A 17993-nucleotide genomic window follows, 5' to 3' on the forward strand; every position below is an offset into this window, starting at 1 on the left:
TTTTTAAAATTTTAAGATTTTTAATTGCCCCTTGAAGGATTTGGGGAGAATCCCTTAAATTTTTTGGGGTTTTTTTTTCTGCCTCCCCCTCCCCAGAGCAGCCCCTGGAGCCCCCCAGAAACGCTCCCTGCCTTAACTGCTGCTTTTGGGTGGGGGTCCCCAAAATTCCAGGGCTCAAGCCCAATTCCAACCTTTTTTGGGGGGGCGGATTTCCACTTTTTTCCCACTTTTGGGGTTTTTCCCTGTTTTGGGGTTGGTTTTGGGGTGGGGTTTCCCCAATTTTTTTTGGTGTTTCCCCCTTTTTTGGGGTCCAATCCCTCTCTTTAAACATTTCACTGGGTGGATTTTTTTTGCTGTTTATTTTTTTTGTGTTTCCCCTTTTTTTACAACTGGAGCCGCTGCCGTTTTACGCTTTTTTTTTGGGGTAAAATCGGCCTTTTTACTTTAACGCTGTTTTATTTTTTAATCGACCAAATCTTCCTCCTTTCTCCTTCGTTTTTTGGGGGGATTTCCCAGGATTTGAGTTCTTTTCCCTGTTTTTACTGTCTGGTTTTGCTGTAAGGGGGGATTTGGGGGGGCTGTGTCCCCCCCATCCCTCTCCCCCCAAAATAAAGTTCTATTTATATCTCTGCCCCCCACCCTTTTTTTTTTTAATTATTTCGGTGTCATTTCGTTATTTCTGCTGTGCCTTTATTTCGGGGGAAACCCCTTGCACCCCCTCCCCATTTTGGGCCGGGCAAAAGTGGGGCAGGGAACCTCAAAAAAAACCCCAGACACCAAAAGCTCGCAAAAAATCACCAAGAACCCGCCCAAAACACCCCCCTTCCCATCACAGGGGCCCTCCTCTCGTGCCTGACCCCTCCAAACTCCCCCTGGACCCCCAAAATTCCCCAATATCCCCCCAAAAGTCCCCAGTTTCGCCCCAAATCCGCGGCCGGGCTTTAGGACCCAGCGCAGACACCGCTCCTCTTGGCCCCGCCCGCTTTGGGTCACGTGGGGGGGGTCACGTGGCGCCCATCATGGCGGCGCCCATGGCGGCGGCGAGCGGCGGCTCCGTGACGCGGCGGCTGCTCCGGGGCGTCTCCCGCAGCCTCAGCAGCGGCGGCGCCCCCGCCGAGGAGCCCGAGGCCGCCGTGTGGGTACCGGGAACGCCCTCCCGGGGCGGCGGCGCCCGAACGGAACCGGGGCCCGGTGCTGAGCCCGGTGTCGTATGTCCCCCCCCCCTTTCCTCAGGGTTAACGTCGTCTTCGTGGACCGGGAGGGGCGGCAGGTGCCGGTGCGCGGCAGAGTCGGTGACAACGTGCTGCACCTGGCGCAGCGGCACGGGCTGGAGCTGGAGGGTCGGGACCGGGAACGGGACGGGGAACGGGAGCGGGACGGGGGCGGGACCGGGAACGGGACTGGGGGAAGGGGGCTCCGGGACACTCCCGGTATTGACAGAGGGGTCCCACGGCGGTTTCGGTGCTGCTGGGAGGGTCTTGGTGCTAACGGGGGGTTCTCGGGGGGTTTCCAGAGCGGTCCCGGTGTTTTCCCGGTGCTCACCGGGCCGTCCCGCTCCCCCAGGCGCCTGCGAGGCCTCGCTGGCCTGTTCCACCTGCCACGTTTACATCAGCGAGCCGCACCTGGGGCGGCTCCCGGCGCCGGACGAGCGGTAAGGACCCCCCCGGTATTGCCGGTACCCGGTTCCCCCGGTGCCCCCCGTTACCCGGTTCCCCGTTACCGGTGCCGGTGCCCCGCAGGGAGGAGGACCTGCTGGACCAGGCGCCGCTGCTGCAGGAGAACTCGCGGCTCGGCTGCCAGCTCCGGCTGAGCCCCGCGCTGGAGGGGGCGCGCATCGCCCTGCCCCGCCTCACCCGCAACTTCTACGTGGACGGGCACGTCCCCAAACCACACTGACCCCAGAAACCCCGGGGGGAGCCCCAAAAACCCCACTGAGCCCCGGAGGGAACCCCCAAACCCACTGAGCCCAAACAAACCCCACTGACCCCAGAAACCCCAATTAGCCCAAACCCCACTGACCCAAAACCCTACTGAGCCAAAACCTCACTGACCCGGGAGGGCACGACCCCAAACCACACTGACACCCCGGGGGGACCCCAAAAACCCACCGACCCCGGGGCAAAGCCCTAAAACCCACTGACCTCGGGGGGACCCCAAAAACCCCACTGACCCCAAACCCCACTGACCCTGAGGGACGATCACCGAACCCCAGGGGCACCCCTGAAACCCACTGACCCCGAGGGGACACCCCAAAAACCCACTGACCCCAAACCCCACTGACCCCTGGGAGCAAACCCCCGGACCCCCCGAACCCCCCAGGGAAGGGGAACCCCCCCAAAAAATAAATTATTCCCCCTCATCCAAGGCCACCCTCACATTTCGGCACTCGTACCCAAACTGCCCCCCAAGGAGGGGGGGTCCAGTCCCAGGGGGGTGACAGAATGACAACTCCCCCCCCTGAAAAAAAATATCCCCGGGGTTCTGGATTTGGGATAACGAGCGTTGGCTCGTTAATTAATCGATTACTAATTGGGCTCGTTTGGGTCCTGCTTTGGAGGGGTTTGGGACAAGGACGGGGGTCCAGGTGGGGGGACAAGAGGTGGGGCTTGGGGACAAGGAGGTGGCCAGGCCGGGGAGCTGGAGGGGGACAGCGGACGGTGCCCCCCGTGAGCACGAGATCGTTCATTGATCGGTTATCGATCGTGTATTGATCGATTATTGATCCTTTATTGGGTGCGGCCCATCCCTGAGTGGTGCCTGTGCCACGCTCGGCGCGGCTCCCAAACCCCTCAAATCGCCCCAAAATCCCCTCGGGGGCTCTGTGGGGACCCCCAAACCCCCTCCCCACCGGGCCAGGGTGGGGACAGAGGAACCCTCGGGGGAACGCTCGGTCCTGGGTGTTGTGCCCCCCAAAATCCCCCCAAAAACCCTGGGGTGGGGCGGGGAGGGGGGGTCCCCAAACCCCACGGGGACGGGCATGGTTCCAGTCCCGGTTCCGGTCCCGGCTGGGCAAACCGGATCCCAAACCCTCCCCGCGGTCGTGCCGTTGCCAGCGAGCACCTCCAGATGAATCCTCGCCCTCCCAAAATCCCCCAAAACCACCCCAAATCCCGGCTCTGGGGCTCCCGGCCGGCCGGTTCCGGTGCCGGTTCCAGTCACGGCGGGCTCAGCTGGATGCCGAACACCTCGGCACGGGGGTCCCGGTGCCGGTGCAGGCAGGCGGCCTCGGAGGAGCCCTCGGCGTCGCGCACGTTGTACTCGCCCTTCTTGCACGCCGTGCTCTTGAGGTAATACCCGCCGGCCACGGCCAGCCCCAGCGCCGCGACCGCGCCCAGCGCTCCCAGCGCCGCCAGCAGCACCAGCCAGCTCTCTGCGGGGCGGGAGGCGCCGGTAGCACCGGGGAGCCGCCGGTAACACCGGGGCAGAGCCGGTACCACCGCCCTGGGACCCCCCGTGCCCACTCACCGTCCACCCGCACCACGATGCTCCCGGCTCTCCGGCCGTGCCGGTTGCTCGCCGTGCAGGTGTAGAGCCCCCGGTTGGCCGTGGTGGCGCCGGTGACCGTGACCGAGCGGTTGTCGGCGGCCCAGCGCAGGTTTGGGGCGGGGGGCAGCACCCAGGTGTAGGTGGGCGCCGGGACCCCCTCGGCGCCGCAGTCCACGGTGAAGCCGCTGCCGCGGGTGACGTTGGCGGAGGGCAGGACGCGCACGGTGACACCGGCGGGGCCGTCTGCGCCAAAGGGAACGGCGGCCGGTGCCGAGGCTGCCCCGAATCACCGGGTTTTTCCCCCAGAATCGCCCCCCGCACTCACACTCCACGGCCACGGAGACGTTGCGGACGGCGGAGCCGTGCGCGTTTGTGGCCCGGCACTGGTACGTGCCCGCGTGGGCGCGGGTGACATTGGCGGTGGCCCGGGCCGGGTCCCAGCTGTCGTGGCCCGGCTCGGTGGCGTTGCCGGGCTCGCCCAGCTTGGCGCAGGTGACGCGGGGCGGGGGGTTCCCGGTGGCGGCGCAGCCCAGCTCGGCCGGGGTCCCCTCCAGCCACCGCCGCCGCTCGGGGCAGCCGCGCTCGCCGAGGCTCGGCCGGTCTGGAAAACGGGGATGGGGGTGATGGGGCCAGGGGACCCCCGTGAGGCCGCCCCCACCCTCCCGGGATCCACTGAGAGCCTCCGGCACCGCCGGGACCGGTCCGAGCACAGCCGGGCTCGGCTTCATCCCCATCCTCATCCCCATCCTCATCCCGGCACGGCTCTGGAATTCCGGGCATGGATGTGACATCCCTGTCCCCTCCCAGATCCCGGTCCCGGTCCCCGCCACATCCCCACCCCCAGCACACCCCGGTGTCCCCTCGCCGGTGTCACACTCACACTCCACGGTGACAAGGACGCTCCTCACGGCCACTCCGTGCCTGTTGGTGGCCCTGCACACGTAGCGGCCGCCATCGGCCCGGGTGACCACGCGGCCGCGGGCGACCCCTCCGTGGTGGCTGCCACCATCTCGGGTGCCACCATCTTGAGTGCCACCGTCACGGGTGCCACCATCTCGGGGTCCACTGTCGCGGGTGCCACCATCTCGGGGTCCACTGTCGCGGGTGCCGCCGTGCTGGGTGCCACCGTGGTGAGTGCCACCGTCTCGAGTGACCCCGTGCTGGGTGCCACCGTCGCGGGCACAGCGCGTGCTGGGCGGCGGGTCCCCATCAGCGCGACACTCCAGCTCCCGCCGCTGTCCCTCCACCCAGACCCGGCGTGCCGGACACCCCGACTCGGACATCGTGGGCTCATCTTGAGTAGGGGACACACACACAGAGGCCGCCCGGTCACCGCGGCGGCCACCGAGGGGACCCCTGACCCCGACCCCGGTGCCACTCACACTCCACGCGGACGGTGACGCGGCGGCTGCGCGTCCCCAGCGCGTTGGTGGCGTTGCACACGTAGGTGCCCGCTCGGGCCCGGGTCACCAGCTCGGGCTCGCCGGTGGCCACGGCGGCGCCGTCGCGGCCGCACACCACGGTGGGCGCGGGGTTGCCGGTGGCGCGGCAGGACAGCGCTTCCCGCGCTCCCTGCACCCACGTGCGGTTACCGGGGCAGCCGCTGGCCGGGATTTCGGGAAGATCTGGGGAGGAAAAAAGGGATTTGGGGAATGCCGGGAGGGGCAGACGGGGCCGGGCTGGCGCGACACTCACAGAGCACCGCCAGCCGCGCGTCCGCGTCCTTTGTCACCACGCTGTCGCCCACCGCCAGGCTGGCCCGGCACCGGAATTCGCGGCCGTCGTCGTCGCGCCGGGCCAGCAACCGGAGCTGCAGCCGGGGCTGGGGGCCCTCGGCCAGGACCCCGCCGTCCGCATCGCGGAGCTGCAGCCGCGCCTCGGGCGGCTCGGTGGCCCCGGCGTGGCACGACACGGTCACCTCGCTGCCCGCCGCGGCCGGGGCCGGGCTCAGCTCCAGGGCGGGCGCGGGGAATCCTGCGGGAAGGTCCCACCGATGGATCCGAGGCGATCTCGGGGTCCCGCGGTGCCCCCGCCGCCCCCTCCCCACCGGTGCCTTACGGTAAACGTGGAGCTGCCTCCGCGCCGTCCGCGCCGCCGTGGCCACCGCGGCCGTGCAGCTGAGCTCCCGCGGGCCCGGGATGAGCGGGGACAGCGCCGTGCTGGCCGTCACCGTGTCCCCGGCCACCGCCACCGTGACGTTCAGCGGCTCCTGATCCAGAGCGGCGGTGACACGGATGTCCCCGGCCGGGAAGGCGCCGGTGATGCGGCAGCTGGCGTTGGCCACGGTACCGGCCTCGAGGATGGCGGGGGCCTGGAGCTGGGGGGGCTCCGGGAGAGCTGCGGGGACACCGGGGGCGACACGGGGTCAGCGGGACCGGGACACGTCCCCAGAGCCAGGGACAGGGTCCCGATGACCGGGAGGGTGACCCCGAGGTCACCGCGATGGGGACAAGGCCGCCACGAGGCCGCCGCTCACCGAACACCGAGAGCGTGACGGGCACCGCGGCGCGGGCGAACAGGGGCCCGTGCGGCCGCAGCGACAGCTCGGCGTGGCAGGTGACGTCCTGGCCGTGGTCGCCGCGGGTGACGGTCAGCACGTGGCTCACGGCCACGCTGGCGCTGCCCTCGGCGCCCTCGGCGAAGCTCTCGGTGCGCAGCGTTTCGGCGCCGCGCCGCAGCGTCACCGTCAGGTTCCGCAGCGGGGCCACCGCCCGCACGTGGCACGTCAGGTTCCGGCTGTCCCCCACGGCCGCCGCCGGCACCGGCTCCAGCTCCACCCGCTCCGGCAGCTCTGGGGAACGGGACGAAGCTGGTGCCACCACGGTGTCCCCTCGGCGTCCCCTCAGTGTCCCCAAGGCACTCACGGTAGACGAGGACGCCGGCGCTGGCGTTGGCCTCGGTGTCGCCGCAGCGGCCGGAGCAGGTGACGGGGCCGGGGCTCCACCGGGACACGTTGTGGAGGCGGAAGCTTTGCCAGCGGAGCCCCCCGGGCCCGGGGGTCGCGGGCAGGGCGGTCTCCAGCCCCAGCGTGGCGTTGGTGTCGCCCTCCGGGCAGGCGCTGCGGCTGCAGTTGACGGTCACCGAGCCCCCGAAGGCCACCACGGCCACCCGCGGCCACGCCACCACCGTGAAGGTGCCCCGGGCGACCCCTGCGAGACCCCCACCACGGGCAGTGCCCCCAGGTCCGGATGGGGGAGACCCCGGTGAACCTGGACTGACACCCCCCCCCCCCCAAATTGCCAGGTCCTGGGGGTGTCCCCGTGTGTCCCCAGCCCCCCCAGTCCTAAAGGTCACTCTGATTTTGGGGTCCTGAGGGTCCCTGCGTGTGACCCCCCCCCAGTTTTAAGTGTCCCCACTATTGGGTTGGGGGTCCCTGTGTGCACCTTCCCAACACTAAAAGGACTCTGGTATTTTGGGGGGGGTCGCTGGGGGTCCCCAGGGTGGTGTGCCCCCCCCCCCCCCAATAAAAGTCGCTGCTGATTTCGGGCTCCCCTCCCCTCCCTCCCCCCCTCCGTTAATGGTCGCTGGTTTTTGGGATCCTCAGAGACGCCCCCTCCCCCTTCTGGAGGGTCCTCCCGCCCCCCAAAAAAAACCCTCAAGCCCCTCCCCCCTTTACCTGCGAGCGCCAGAACGAGGGGGGGCAAGAGCCGCGTGGCCGGGCCGGGGGGGCCCATCGGGAGAGGAGGAGGAGGGTGGGAGGAAGAGCAGGAGGAGGAGGAGGAGGATGGGGACGGGGATGGAGCGGAGGAGGATGGAGACGGCGAGGAGGGAGGAGAGAAGGGGAGGATGAAGAGGGAGATGGAGACGGTGAGGAGGGGGAGGAAGAGGAGGCTGAGGATGGGGAGGGGGATGAAGCGGAGGAGGACGGAGGCGACGGGGAGGGCGGGGGGTGGAGAGGAAGAGGAGGATGGGGATGAAGCGGAGGAGGATGGGGAAGGGAGAAGAGGAAGAGGAGGATGGGGGAGAGGAGGAAGAGGCGGCTGAGGCCGAAGGCAGCTCCTCCGCTGCCGCGCGCGCCGCCGGTCCCGCGGGGCTGCTCCTCCCCCCGCCCACGCCGACCCCCCCCAGTCCCCCCCACCCCCGCCCGGTGCTCGGCGCTTCACGAACGCGCCCCCCCCCCCAAAAAAAGCCCCTCCCCGAACGCCCCCGGAGCCCTCCCCGCGTGGGCGGCTCCGGGACGCGCGTGGGCGAAGCGACAGCGACAGACGGCAGCACCTGGAGCGGGGGCTGGGGACACCGGGACAGCGGCGATGTCCCCGCCGGGTGGGACAATGGCCCGGCCACCCCCTCCCCGTGAAGCCCCCGGAACTGCGAACTCCTGGCCCCAGTGGATGCCACCTGCAGCGTTTATTGGGGGTACGTGTCATCACTGTCGCCTCTCTGTCCCACCTCCTGCTCCTTGTCCTCCCGCCAGCTCCGAAATCCCCGCGATTCAACCCAGGATGCTCTGCCCGGGGAGCTCCAAGACCTCCAAAATAACCAAATCCACCCCAAAAAACACTCGAGGGATAAAATCTGGAGCGAAACTCGGCGATCCACACCGGGGCCCCGCTGGATCTGTCCATCCCAGTGCATCCCAGTCCATCCCAGGGCATCCCAGTCCATTCCAGTCCATCCCAGCCTGGGAGCCGCGTCCCCCGCGCTGGCCCTGGCCGGTCCCCGCTGTCGCCGTCCCCTCGGTGGCCGCGGCGGAGGGACGGGCAGGGGCTCCCGGCCCCTCCACGGGCTCTCCCCGCCTACGGGGCCGCGGATCCGTTGGGAGCGGCCGCGGAGTCGCCCAGGGGCCGCAGGGGCTGCGCGTCCGGCCGCCGGTGCCGCTTCCAGAGCCGGTACTCGCCCTTCTTGCCCTGGCCGTAGAGGAGGTAGCCCGCGACCAGGCTCAGGATGACGACGACCAGCGGCAGCAGCGTCCCCAGGAGCACCGGGAGCAGCGGGACCGAGGCGTCATCTGGGGGGAAATGGGGCCAGGGTCAGTGGGGAGGGGGCTGCTGCACCCCGGGACCACCAGGAGCCCAAAAACCCCAAAGGCCTCCAAGATCTCCAGGGCCTGAGACACCCATGGCCCCCAGAACCCGCAAAACCTCCAAAACCCCAAACACCTCCAAGTTCTCCAGAACCCCAAAGACCCCCAAGACCACCCAGGACCCCCAATATCCCAAAGAACCCCCAGAACCACCAGGAACCCAAAAACCCCAAAGGCCCCAGAAGCCCAAAAAACCCAAAGACCCCCCGGAGCCCCAGGCCCCCTGACTCACACTGCACCCAGACGGTGACGTTGCGCTCGGCCGTCCCCAGATCGTTGGTGGCCCGGCACAGGTAGGTCCCGGCGTGGGCGCGGTTGATGGGATGGGATATTCCAGGGGTGAGGATATTCCCATCCTTGGAACAGCTCACCTGCGGCTCAGGTGTGCCCTTGGCGCTGCAGTTCAGGATCCCGTCCTGCCCCTCCGTCCAGTTCTGCTGCGGGGGGCAGAGCCCCATGTCCAGCCGAGGTTTGACTGCGGGAAAAGGCGGGCTGGGGATCAGGAAGAGCCGGGATGGGGACCAGGAAGAGGAGGGATGGGGACAAGGAAAATGTGGCCCAGGGGCCGGGAACACAGTGGCCGCGCTCTCACCCAGCACGTGGATCTGTTGGGATTTGGTCCTCAACGGGTCCGGGTGCATCTTGGCCTCACAGGTCACCACCAGCCGCCCCCCTGCATCCTCCTCTCGCACCGGCAGGCTGAAGGTCACCGGGGGCTTTTTAAAATCCACCAGGACACCGTGGCCGGTGGCCGCCACCTTCACCTGGATGTCACTGACGGCTCCAGGTGGCAGCGAGCATTGTCCCCTCAGCTCAGTGCCAGCCTTGGCGGTGTTGGTGACATTCAGCAGCGGCACGGGGACATCTATGGGTGACAGCATCGTTACCATGGAACGGTAACAGCAATCAGGGAATTTCTCTCACAATGCTTGGTGGCACCGTGGTGTCACCGTGGTCACTCACAGAAGACCTGGATGGTGGTGTTGGTCTGGAGCTTCCTGCTGCCCGCGTGGATGGTGCAGCCCAGCTGGACGCTGCTCCTCTCGGTGACGGTGACCTCGGCGGTGGCCTGGTGGCCGTCCTGGCTCAGTGTCACCGGCCAGCTGCGGTTGTTGGCGGTGATGGTGACGTTGGTGGCGGGGACGGCGCGGCTGATGCTGCAGGTGACCTTGAACGGCATCCTCACCACCGCGTCTGAGGCTGACAGGGACACGAGGGGACCCTCGGGGGGCACTGGAACTGGACGGGACACTGGGGTGAGCCATGGGGGGAAAATGGGGGAAAACGGGGAAAACAGCAAGAAAGCCCCCAGCCCTGCCTCCAAATTCCACACACTTCAAACACTGGGGCCAAAAATCCCAAAATCGGATCCAGCCATCCCTGGGCTCCTCCTGGAGAAGGAATCCCGAAATCTGGGGTGTCCTGGAAGGGGTTGGGGGTCCTTTGTGCACCTCAGGGAGCTTCCCCAGCCAGGGATTCCCAATTCGTGGAGACGTCTGGGGGTGGGGAAAACGCCCAGGCTCATCCTCATCCCTGAATTTCGGTGTTTTCCCAGCAAAACATCCCCAGCCGACGTCACCGGGCTGCTGAGGAAGCCCCCAGAATTCGGGTGAAGCTCCCCCAGGAAGCAGAGGAAACCGCCTAGGGTGGCTGAGAAGCCTCCAAAGTGCAGAGGAGGCAGAGAAAAAACCCCTGAAGTGCAGAGGAAACCCCCAAAAGTGCGGAAGAAGCCCCCAAAAATGCAGAGGAAGCCCCCAAATATGTGGAAGAAACCCCCAAAAATGCAGAGGAAGCCCCCAAAATGCGGAAGAAGGCCCCAAAAATTGCGGAGGAAGCCCCCCGAAATTGCGGAGGAAGCCCCCGCGGACCCTCGGGAGCCCCCCGGGCTGAGTCCCCGCCCGAGGCCCGGGGGATTCCCCGGCGGGGGCCGCGATTTTCCGGTGCCCCTGAGCAGAACCGTCCCTCCTTTTCCCGGAATGGGCTCAGGAAGGGAGGGCGGGAGGGACGGGGGAAGAAAAATCCCGGTGGCTTTTATGAATTTCGCAAGAATTTAACAAAATTCCCCGCTCCATCCCGAGGCGGGGGGCAACGACCGCGCGCGGCGGGGCTGCGACAACTGCGCCACCGGCAGCGCGGGCGCGGCGACACCGGCGACAAACGGCGACACCGGCGACAGGCGGGAACCGCACGCCCGGTCCCCGGCACCCCCCGCCCGCCCGGTGCCACCCGCCGTGTCCCCTCACCTGCCACGACACCCAGGGCGCCCAGGGCCAGCGCCAGCAGCGCCGGGGCCACCATGCCGGCGGGGTCAGCGGCTCCCGGTGCCGCGGGAGCGCCGGGATGCGCCGGGAGCACCGGGGGGCCGGTGGGGGGCGGCGGGTTCAGGGTCTCTGGGTTGGAACCGGCGCCGGTCCGGACCTCCGGAAGTTTCGGTTCGGGTTCTACGGTTGGGTCGGTTCGGGTTCCCCGGGAGCACCGGGAAGGTTCAATTCGGGTTCCCCGAGAAGTTTCGGTTCGGGCTCTCCGGGAGAACTGGGAAGGTTCGGTTCGGATTCCCCGGGAAAGTTCGGTTCGGGTTCCCCGGGAAGTTTCGGTTCGGGCTCTCCGGGAAGGTTCGGTTCGGGTTTCCCGGGAAGATTCGGTTCGGGCTCTCCGGGAAGGTTCGGTTCGGGTTCCCCGGGAAGGTTCGGTTCGGGTTCCCCGGGAAGGTTCGGTTCGGGCTCTCCGGGATGGATCCTTTGGGGCCGTTCCGGGCCCGGCCGGGTCGGGGTTTCCGGGTGAGCTCTGGGTGCGCACCGCCGTCCCCGTGTCCGTCCCGCGCTTTCTCCGTCTGTCTGTCCGCCCGTCCCGCTCGCCGCTTTTATCCCCGGCCCGCCCCCGGGGATTTCCGGGGCTGCGTGGGACGCGCCGGGGCTCGAGGGGCTGCCCGGGGAGGGCTTCGGCCTCTGCTGCCCCCCCCGGGGCAATTCCTGTCCCCCTGTCCCGGGATGGGACAATTTCCCTGTCCTAGGATGGGACAATTTCCCTGTCCCCTCTCTCAGGATGGGACAATTTTCCTGCCCCTCTTTCCCTCTTGCCCCTCCTGCCCCGTCCCCCTTGTCCCCTCCTTGTCACCCTGTGCCCCCAAACCGGCGGGGGGGTCTCAGTTTTGAGCCCCCTGATGCGTCACCCCCAGCTCGTGACGGGGCTGTCACCCGCCTGTCACCTGCATGTCACCCACGGGGGTGGCTCCCGAGGCCACCATTGGGTGCTGGTGTCACCGGGGCTGCGACTTCCTCTATTCTGTCGCTTTTTGACATCAGGGGATTTCTGTGTCACCCCTGGAACCGTGGGAACATCCCTGACGTCCCCAGGGTTTCCCCAGGGTGGTTCCAGGCCCAGGACACCCCATCCCTGATGTCCCCATGGTGTCCCACGGTGTCCCCAGTGCCCGGTGGTGGCACCCAGCCCTGCCACCCTCCCTCCTGTCACCTCCAGGCCACCAGCCCAGCTGCAGGAGGGGACAGGCCGGTGACACTTGTCCCAGCCGCGGGGTTTCACTTCTGCAGCCCGGGGGTGTCACATCCCCCCCGTGCAGGGGACAGTTCCCTCCCCGCGGCCGTGCCACCGCCATGCCCTGGATTGTCCTTGTCCCTGGAATTTCGGGAATGCCGGAGCCTCCTGCCAGGGCCGGGGTTCGGAGGCCACGGGAGGCACAGTGACACTGGGGACAGGGACATTGGGAACGGGGATGGGGGACAGGACAGGGACGCTGGGATGGAATTCCAAGGACCTGGGGGAATGGGGTCAGGGGAGACACAGGGCAGAGCAGGGACAGCAGGGGTGGCAGGGACACCGGGGAGGGACAGGGACAACAGGAACGCGCGGGTCAGGGGCAGCAGGGGCGGGGACAGAGGGGACGCCAAGGCGCTGCCAGCTCCCTCGCGTCGACAGGACGTGCCACCCTGCCACCCCCACCATCGCCCCCCGCAGGACGTGGCCCGGTGCCAGCGTCCCCTCCTGCCATTGTCGCCTTCCGCCGGGGGCCCCTGTCCCCCCCGGCCTCTTCCTGACCCCCCCTGGGGTGTCCCCCTGTCCCCCCCCAGCCCCATTTGCGGCCTCTCCGTGTCCCTGTCGCCTCCTGTCCCCTCCGGTCGCCTCCCGGGCGGGTCAGGAAACGGCTCCGGAGCTGCCCCAGAGCCGGGAGCGATTCCCGGAATTGGAACCTCACCTGGAAAACCGCGAAAAACCGGAAAAAAACCGGAAAAAACTGGGAAAACCCCCCAAAATCACCGGGATCGGGATGGGCAGGGCCGGGAGGCCCCCGAAAAAAACCCAGGAGGAGGAGGAGGAGGGAGTTGCGGAATTCCAGCGGTTCCCTGGGATACGCGGGCACCCAGGAAGGTCCCAGTTCCTCCCAGTTGTGTCCCAGTTCCCCCCCAGTTGGGTCCCCGGCCCCCTCAAAATTCCTGATTTCCCGATTTTTTTCCTGGGATTTTGCCCCAAAAGCCCTCTCCAGCACTCCCGGGACCCCAGGGGGCCACTGGGATTCCCAAAATTCCCCTCGGGACCCCCAAAATTTCCCCAAAAACCTCAACACCCCCCCCCCCCCCCCAGTGCAGGCATTCCCAGGTTTCCCCCCTGCCCCAAATTTCACAGGAATTGGGTGAGGCCAGAATTTATTCTTCCTGAATTTCCTCCTTTTCCGGCTCCCACCTTCCCGAGGTCTGGGAGGGGATGGGGACACTTGGGGACATTTGTGGGGGGGTGAGACACACCCACAAAAATCCCTCCGCCACCACGGCCCCGAAATTCCCAAAATTCCACCCAAAAGGACAGAATCCGTGGGGAAAACCCGCGGTGAGGAGCAGGGACTGGAAAAGGGTTTGGGCTCCAAAAAGGGTTTGGATATTGAGGAGGGAGCTGGGATGAAGGAGCTGGAATATTTGGGGGGGGATCCCAGAGGGGTTGGGACACGGGGGGAGCCCCAAAAGGAGGTGGGAACCCCCTGATTGCACCCAAAATAAAAACAACAACAATGGAAAAAAAATCCCTTTAATGGCCATAGCAGCGCCCGACAGCCCCGAATTCCTGAATGGGGGGGCTGGATCCGGTCTGGGGGAGCAAATCCCATCGGGGGGGGGCAAATCCCACCCGGGGGGGCTCCAGGAAATCCTCCAGGACAGGGAGAGGGGACAAAACCTCGTTGTGCCGCGGTGTCCCCAAATCCTTTCCTGACGGGATCTGCCCCATGGCGGGGACAAATCCCACCCGAGAGGGGCAAATCCCACGGGGAGGGGTCTCAGGCGGCCGCGGGCAGGTCCCGGTGGGGCAGGGAGAAGGGCACCAGGGGCGAGTAGCGCGAGTCGTGCCACAGCAGCCGCTGCTCCAGGAAGGCGACGGCGTCCAGGGTCAGCACCAGCGTCTGGTGCTTGAGCAGGCTGTGCACGTTGAGCCCTGCGTGGTGGGGACAGGTGGGGACACGTTGGGGACGTCAGCGGGGTCCCCAGAGTGCCTCTGGGGAGGGGTCAGAGCGAGGGGATTGGGGCTCACCCAGGGCGGGGATGAGGGTGATGGATTTGAGCCCCTCGGCCGCGGCGCTGATGTTCTCTGGGAATTCATTGCTGGGGGAAAAAGGGATGGGGCGTCCCCGTGGTGTCCCCAGATCCATGGACATGCCATCCCCACTGTCCCCAGCCCTGTCCCCAGCCCTGTCCCAGTGTCCCCAATGTCCCCATTGTCCCAGTGTCCCTCTCTCTCACGTGTCCACCACATGGAGTGTCCCCATCGCCGTGCCCATGCCAGCTCCAGCCCTGTCCCCAGTGTCCCCAGCCCTGTCCCCAGTACCCTCTGTGTCCCCAGCCCTGTCCCAGTGTCCCCAATGTCCCCACGGTCCCCAGTGTCCCTCTCTCACGTGTCCACCAGCAGCACGGAGTGTCCCCAGCGCCGTGCCCGTGCCAGCTCCAGCAGCTCCTGGGGGTCACTGCTGGGCAGCTCCAGGCTCTCCACCACGTGCAGCTCGTCCTGGGGGACACCAGGGCCGTTGTCACCCTGTCCCCAGCCCCGGGTGTCCCCCGCCCCCCCAGGCCACCCCCGTACCTGCATCAGCTTCACGCTCAGGGCCACCTTCAGCCCCAGCACCCGCACCCTCATGGGCACCATGTAGAAGTAGCTGGTGGGGCCCCGCGGGCCGTGGGCGATGCCACCTGCCAGGAGGGGACACGGTGACATCCCCAGGCAGGGGACACCACCCATGGGCCGGGCCGAGGGGGGCAGCCAGGCCTGGGGTCCCCAGGGTGTCCCCAGAGACCCCAAACCAGGGACAGCCAGGTCTGGGGTCCCCAGGGCAGTCCAGGATATCCCCAGAGTGCCACGGGGTGGTCCCCAATGTCCTCAGGGCAGTCCCAGACATCCCCAGGACATCCCCGGCCCCCATGTCCTTGTCCCCATGATGTCCCCAGGCTGTCCCCAGACCCGTGTCCCCATTCCCAGCCCCCTGTGTGTCCCCATCCCTGGGTTTTGGGTGTCACTCACCTCCCCTCCACAGCGGGGACCGCACGGAGCCGTGCCGGGCGCGCCCAGAGCCTTTCTGCCGCCAGGGCTTGCGGCCGCCGCCCCGCACCTCGGCCCGGGTGCGCACACGGGCATAGCTCTGGGACAGACAGAGGGACAGACAGACGGACAGTGTCACCCCTGAACCCCCTGAGACCCCCACACAGCCCCTGCCCCGCACCTCGGCCCGGGTGCGCACACGGGCATAGCTCTGGGACAGACAGACGGACAGACAGACAGAGTCACCCCTAAGCCCCCTGAGCTCCCCATGGTCCCCCTGCCCCACACCTCGGCCTGAGTGCGCATGCGGGCATAGCTCTGGGACAGACAGACGGACAGACAGAGGACACAAACATTTTCTGCCCCCAAGTCCCTTTTTCCACCCCAAATCCCTCTTTTTCCCCCCAAACCCCCTCCCCACACTCACAATCCTCCTGAAGTTCTTCTGCCACGTGGCCACCGTGTGCAGGATGTCCAGCCTGGGGACACAGAGGGAGACACAGAAGGGGGACACTGACCCAGAGCCCCACCCGGGGGTGTCCCCAGCGTGTCCCCAGAGCCCCCGGGGTGTCCCCACCTGGGGGTGACGGCGAAGACGTCGGGGTGCAGGTCAGCCAGGCCCCGCAGCGTGTCCTGGGGATGGCGCAGGGACCCCACCCAGGCCTGCACGGGGGACAGCGGGGACGGCACGGGGACACTGCAGCTCCTCAGCACCGGGGACGCCACCGGGGGCTCCTCTGGGGACAGTGCTGGGGACAAGGGGACACGTGGGGACACTGGGGACAGCGTGGGGACAGTGCAGCTTCGCAGCACTGGGGGCTTCTCTGGGGACAATGGGGACCCTCACAGGCGGCTCCTGGCACCCCCCAAAGCACGGGCAGCCAGCTCTGATGTCCCCAGGGTGATTCAGGTGTCCCCAACCCCGTGGTGGCCCTGTCCATGATGTCCCCATGATGGTCCTGGCTGTCCCCAGCCCCTGGCACTGTCCCCAGGATGTCCCCGATGTCCCCAAGGTGTCCCCAACCCCGCACTCACCCTTGCGGGGCTCGGGGACCGCGGGCGGGGCCGGGGGCGCCGTCGAGAGCTGCGGGACAGCAACATTGGGGACAACGCCCAGGGTGTCCCCAGGGTGTCCCCAATGTCCCCAGGGTGTCCCCAGGGGGGCGGGACCAACCGTGGGCTGAGGGGAGGGGGGACACGACCCCCGCCCGCCCCCCAGCCCCGCTCCTGGGCCCGGCCCGGACCTCCGAACCCCCCCGGGCCGAGCTCCCACTTGGTACCGCCCCAACCCAGCCCCTCAGCCACGACCCCGCCCATTTCACCGCCCTTATTGTCCTGGCCCCGCCCATTTCAACACCCTCTCGGCCCTGGCCCTGCCCACGGACCGCCCCCAGGGCTCTGGCCCCGCCCCCGCCCGGTTCTCCCCGTTCCCATCCCGGTACCGGGGCCGCTCCCGGTGTCGCTCCCCGCCCGTTCTCCCCCCGGCCCGGCCCCGCTCCCGGCCCCGCTCCCGGTGCCGTTCTCACCGCGGCCCAGCCCCGGCCCCGGCTCCAGGCCTTCAGGGCGGCCGCCCCCGCGCGGATCATGGCGGGAAGGCGAGGGGCGGGGACGGGCGCGGTGACGTCACTGCGCGCGCGGCGCCACTTCCGGCGGGGGCGGAACGGCGGGAAAACGGGGAGGAAAGGGGGGACCCCCCCCTTTGTGTCCCCAACCCCAAATTTCCCCCCACGGTGTCCCCCTGGTGTCCCCGCCCCGGTGTCACCCCCAGTGACCCCTCCCCAGTGACCCCCAACAGCGCCCCCAGTCCAACCGTCCCTGCCCGGTGCCACCGTCCTGTCCAGTGCCATTTCCCGGTGCCAGTGTCCATTCCCAGTGTCCCTGTCCCTTACGAGTGTCCGTTCCCAGTGTCTCTGTCCCTTCCCAGTGCCAGTGTCCATCCCCAATGTCCCTGTCCCTTACGAGGGTCCATTCCCAGTGTCCCTGTCCCTTCCCAGTGCCAATTCCCAGTGTCCCTGCTCCTTCCCAGTTCCCCATCCCATCCCCACCGCCTGGTCCCGTTCCCATTCCCCATTTCCCATTCTCCATTTCCCATTCTCCATTCCCCATTCCCTATTTCCCATTCCCAGTTCCTAGTTCCCATTTCCCATTCCCATTTCCCCGTTCCCGTTCCCAGTTCCCATTCGCAGTTCCCATTTCTCCATTCCCATTTCCCCCTCGGGGGGCTCCACCCCACCCCCAGGGTCTCTCCCAAATTCCCACCCGGAATTCGCGGGGCCGGGATTGTTGGGACAATTCGGGAATTCTTTTTTCCCCTTTTCTTCCCCCATCCGTTTTTCCGGATTGTTCGGACAATTCGGGAATCCTCTTTTTCCTCCTTTTTTCCCCAATCCATGTTTCCACAGCCCCGCCCGATCCCGGGGGTCCGGGGGCGGGAATTCCGTATGGATTGGGGGGGGAAGGGGGGGCTCATCCCGCCCACCCAGCCCGACCCCGCGCCTGGTTCCAATTAAATCCAAATTCATTAAATCCCTTCTCCGGCCCCTCGGCCCCTCCCAGCGCTCAAAATTTGGGGATTTTTTCTGGTTTTTTTGGGGGGAGGGGCCCTTCCCAACCCCCCAAATCCGCCCCCCCCAATAATTCATCCTCCCCCCCACCCCAGAATTCCTCCCGGGACGAGCCCTGGAAAGTCCGGGAAGTTTTTCCAGCCCCCAAAAAATCCCCAAAATTGAGAAAAAACGCCCAAAATCCTCCTGGAGGGGGGGAAAGAAGAAGAAGAACGGATGGGGCTTTTGTGTGTCCCCCCCCGCCGCATTTTGGGGGTGTCGCCCACCCAAAATGGGGGGGACACACGCGGGGGGGCTGCTGTTTTTTGGGCGTTTTTTTTTTTAAAGTTTTTTTTTTGCTCTCTTTTTTTGGGTTTTGTGGTCCCCCCCCAATCTTGGGGGGTCCCAGC

The 17993-nt window shown here is 67.0% G+C and overlaps 4 protein-coding genes across 5 annotated transcripts; 1 reads left to right on the top strand and 3 right to left on the bottom strand.

Moving 5' to 3' along the window:
* The first annotated feature begins 1004 nt into the window (after positions 1–1004).
* Positions 1005–2529, top strand: FDX2 (ferredoxin 2). Its single transcript, XM_063181925.1, has 4 exons — positions 1005–1135; positions 1234–1340; positions 1564–1651; positions 1740–2529. Exons 1-4 carry the CDS (start codon positions 1020–1022, stop codon positions 1894–1896), a joined length of 468 nt encoding a protein of 155 aa, XP_063037995.1. The 5' UTR covers positions 1005–1019; the 3' UTR covers positions 1897–2529.
* Positions 2530–2703: 174 nt separating this feature from the next.
* ICAM5 (intercellular adhesion molecule 5) lies at positions 2704–7248 on the bottom strand. The gene is made up of 10 exons (XM_063181908.1): positions 7103–7248; positions 6351–6635; positions 5963–6277; positions 5545–5823; positions 5182–5460; positions 4869–5111; positions 4367–4780; positions 3812–4087; positions 3466–3729; positions 2704–3370 (listed from the first exon to the last, which is right to left on the bottom strand). The coding sequence occupies exons 1-10, from the start codon at positions 7158–7160 to the stop codon at positions 3156–3158; spliced, it is 2628 nt and encodes an 875-aa protein (XP_063037978.1). The 5' UTR covers positions 7161–7248; the 3' UTR covers positions 2704–3155.
* A 974-nt stretch (positions 7249–8222) lies between these two features.
* On the bottom strand, positions 8223–10822 carry LOC134432993 (intercellular adhesion molecule 5-like). Its single transcript, XM_063181870.1, has 5 exons — positions 10753–10822; positions 9473–9748; positions 9102–9374; positions 8742–8984; positions 8223–8434 (listed from the first exon to the last, which is right to left on the bottom strand). The coding sequence occupies exons 1-5, from the start codon at positions 10805–10807 to the stop codon at positions 8223–8225; spliced, it is 1059 nt and encodes a 352-aa protein (XP_063037940.1). The 5' UTR covers positions 10808–10822.
* Positions 10823–13527: 2705 nt separating this feature from the next.
* On the bottom strand, positions 13528–16626 carry MRPL4 (mitochondrial ribosomal protein L4). Of its 2 annotated transcripts, XM_063181915.1 has the most exons (9): positions 16567–16626; positions 16076–16124; positions 15618–15789; positions 15468–15519; positions 15023–15140; positions 14588–14694; positions 14403–14512; positions 14042–14112; positions 13528–13945 (listed from the first exon to the last, which is right to left on the bottom strand). In XM_063181915.1, the coding sequence occupies exons 1-9, from the start codon at positions 16624–16626 to the stop codon at positions 13791–13793; spliced, it is 894 nt and encodes a 297-aa protein (XP_063037985.1). In that variant the 3' UTR covers positions 13528–13790. The 2 variants fall into 2 exon arrangements, with proteins under 2 accessions (XP_063037985.1, XP_063037986.1); XM_063181916.1 differs by lacking the exons at positions 16076–16124; positions 16567–16626 and adding an exon at positions 15888–16011.
* Between the last annotated feature and the right edge of the window lie 1367 nt (positions 16627–17993).

Source organism: Melospiza melodia (assembly GCF_035770615.1).
Source record: "Melospiza melodia melodia isolate bMelMel2 chromosome 17 unlocalized genomic scaffold, bMelMel2.pri SUPER_17_unloc_1, whole genome shotgun sequence".
Taxonomy (NCBI): Eukaryota; Metazoa; Chordata; class Aves; order Passeriformes; family Passerellidae; genus Melospiza; species Melospiza melodia.